Genomic DNA, 2,681 nt, shown 5'->3' with positions numbered 1-2,681 from the left:
CCCCCCCACCCCCGCGAGATGTCCCGCGTCGTGAAGAATCGCGCGGGGGATCCCCGCGACGCGGGACGACGCGTCGGTTAAGACGATGCACCTGTACGTCACGCCTCTAGCTCGACACCTACGTTCGTTTTATCGCTCCTCGTACGACAGCGAGCGCGGCAATAACATGCTTGCGGGCTCGCGAAATTCAATTCATCCGAATTACACCGGCCAACGTATACTCGACGGCGACCGTAAGGTCTTGTCTTCAGGGATTTCGAACTCTGACGGCGGCTCCGACTTGCGGATTAATTATAGAGATATTTATTTAGCGAAACGCATGTAAGAAATGGAGAAACGTTCACGGACAGCAAACGATGACTAAACGATGCAGATATGTGCGAACGGTATGATTCCGCTATCGTGCGCGTATCTTGTACGGCACGGACACAACACAGCTTTATCGACACACGATGATCTTCGACGAGACGTGAGGCGCGCGAAAGTCACGACGCTCTCTTAGTCATTGCTACAGATTTCACGCTCGGATGAGCTTCTCGTTGACTAAGACGTAGTGTATTGCGAATTAACGAAGGGCCTGGGCATTACGTCTGTATGTAGGTGAGACCGGGGTCCCGGATGAGAAACTTTACGATCTACTTACTGAGTTCGCAAAGTAAACGCAGCGGATGTGATGCTTGCTGGTAATCGAAGTCCTTTGATAATTTCCTGCCACAGCTTCTTGTTGATCACCTCGACCAGTCCACCTCGTAGTACTACTAACTTGTAAAGCTCATAGAGATCCAATACGGATTTTGCCATGATGGGAAGTCGGCTGATGGGCGTACCTGTAAAATAAAGATGATTTTACGCACTTTACATACATACGTGCGCGTTTAACATGAAAATATTATCGCATTTCACTGTTTGAGAAAGAAGATTTTAATCTGCGGAAGATTTCAATATGCGTGAAATTTAAATGCGCGCATAAAAATTACACTGTTTTATTTTTCTGTAATCTCAATTACCGTAATTCTCAATAATCGATAAAATTGTATATCGTAGTCATATTCATATATTTATTATTATAAACAAATATATACAACGAGGCTCGAAAGAATCTATCAGTGAGAAAAATGTAAAAAAGCCTACATCAGCTATTCGGATGCACAAAAATTCTTTATTTTTCGTGTGAATGTAATAAAACAGATAAAATATACGTTTCGACCCTTCAATTCGAGTCCTTATCGACTTATAAAATATAAATCGAAATTGCATAATTAACGCAAATTCCAAGTTGATGATTCCCAAATTAGTTCGTTCTTCTTTATCCAAATGTCAAATTAGATAAAGAAAAACCGAAGTCATATGCACTGCGTCACTACGTGGAATCACATCGCTTATCAAATTGTCAGATTTGACGTAAGCGTTTTCACGAAAAGGACACTTGTGGTGTCGACAGTGTCAAATATATAATTTATTATTATATTATATTTATAATTAAAATCGTATATAAAATACGATTCGTTGCTACGTAAAATATGCTCGATTAATAAAGATTCAGAAATTTTACGGTAATTTCGCAGAGATTTCCTAATTATCTTGGAATTTCGCAAAATCAATAAAGGACTGATACAATCAGACAGTAGGTGATGTAAACCATCCTTTATTCATCGCGTGATCAGTCAAGGTAGATTTTGCGATTGTCTTAAAGCACGACTAGCGTAAAACCGTTGGATTTTATGAGGTTTGTCCAGAGATATTCAGCGTGGGGCGTTAACAAGAGCAATAACGAATTCGCAACAATCACGCGAGTGGCGCAGTCTTTTACGATCTTCCTTAGGGTGTATCGCGTCAGATATACGGATAAAGAGAGAAAGAGAGAAAGCGTAACCGATTAAAGGTAGAAAACGAACACGAAGCGGAAAATTCGGTGAGGTATCGAAGCGGTTGTATTAAAAGTTATCGATCGGTGGCTCGCAAAACGGCTCTTTTATGAGCTCTCGCGCGATAAAGATGACGTTTTAAAACGAATTATAACGAAAATTGACGACAAATTCTGCTTTCGATAATACTTGTCTGATAAAATAAATTAGCCTTATCCAGCCCCCTAAAAATTAATTGAGCCGTTTTAAAGAAAGACGCGCGTATTATAAAATATAATGCCAAGACGCTGCGCGTTCGGAATGCCACACGTGGAAGCCGATAATGAACGTAATAATGTGAGAAATATTTCCTCGTCAAGCGACATTCACACAGAAAGATATACCAAGAAATTCTTCAGTCAATTTCGTGCACGCGTATTATCGCCCGCCTACTATGGTAGCCAGGCCATCGAATTTTACGAGGTTGCCTGAACCACGAGTTAACGGAGTGTTAACAAGAGCAGCAGTGCCCGGCGCGCTATCGTGCGTTTAAACTACGTAAACGTAAACGCACCTTTACGGCCTTTACGAGTTGGCGTAATCTGAGGTTTAGAGTCGCGCACGTAAATGCATGTCGAACGTTCTGAAAACGAATTGAAAATCTTCCTCGCGAAGAAGTAAAAAATCACAAGTAACGGCTCGAAACATTAAAAGCGCGTGTCATTTTTCATTCTCCTGGGTATAAAGAAGATTCTATAATTTTCAGCTCCAGCGATAAATTGAAATTAGACCCTTGCACCATCGAGCGTATCGCAAACTTAATTTCCTATTTTTACT

The 2,681-nt window shown here is 41.1% G+C and overlaps 1 protein-coding gene across 4 annotated transcripts in view; it reads right to left on the bottom strand.

Annotated features, from left to right (window-relative positions):
• Nucleotides 1-2,681, bottom strand: part of LOC108746616 (AT-rich interactive domain-containing protein 3C-like) — a 184,679-nt gene that overhangs the window by 4,619 nt on the left and 177,379 nt on the right. For all 4 annotated transcript variants that reach the window (XM_018483494.1, XM_018483495.1, XM_018483497.1 and 1 more), the window contains exon 5: nucleotides 644-827. In XM_018483494.1, coding sequence (XP_018338996.1) covers nucleotides 644-827 — 184 coding nt within the window. The remainder of the gene's footprint in view (nucleotides 1-643; nucleotides 828-2,681) is intronic.

The sequence above is a fragment of the Trachymyrmex septentrionalis genome, unplaced genomic scaffold (assembly GCF_001594115.1).
Source record: "Trachymyrmex septentrionalis isolate Tsep2-gDNA-1 unplaced genomic scaffold, Tsep1.0 scaffold182, whole genome shotgun sequence".
NCBI classification, from domain to species: Eukaryota; Metazoa; Arthropoda; class Insecta; order Hymenoptera; family Formicidae; genus Trachymyrmex; species Trachymyrmex septentrionalis.
Note: the sequence above shows the minus strand (reverse complement) of the source record. Positions and strands in the feature narration are given on the sequence as shown.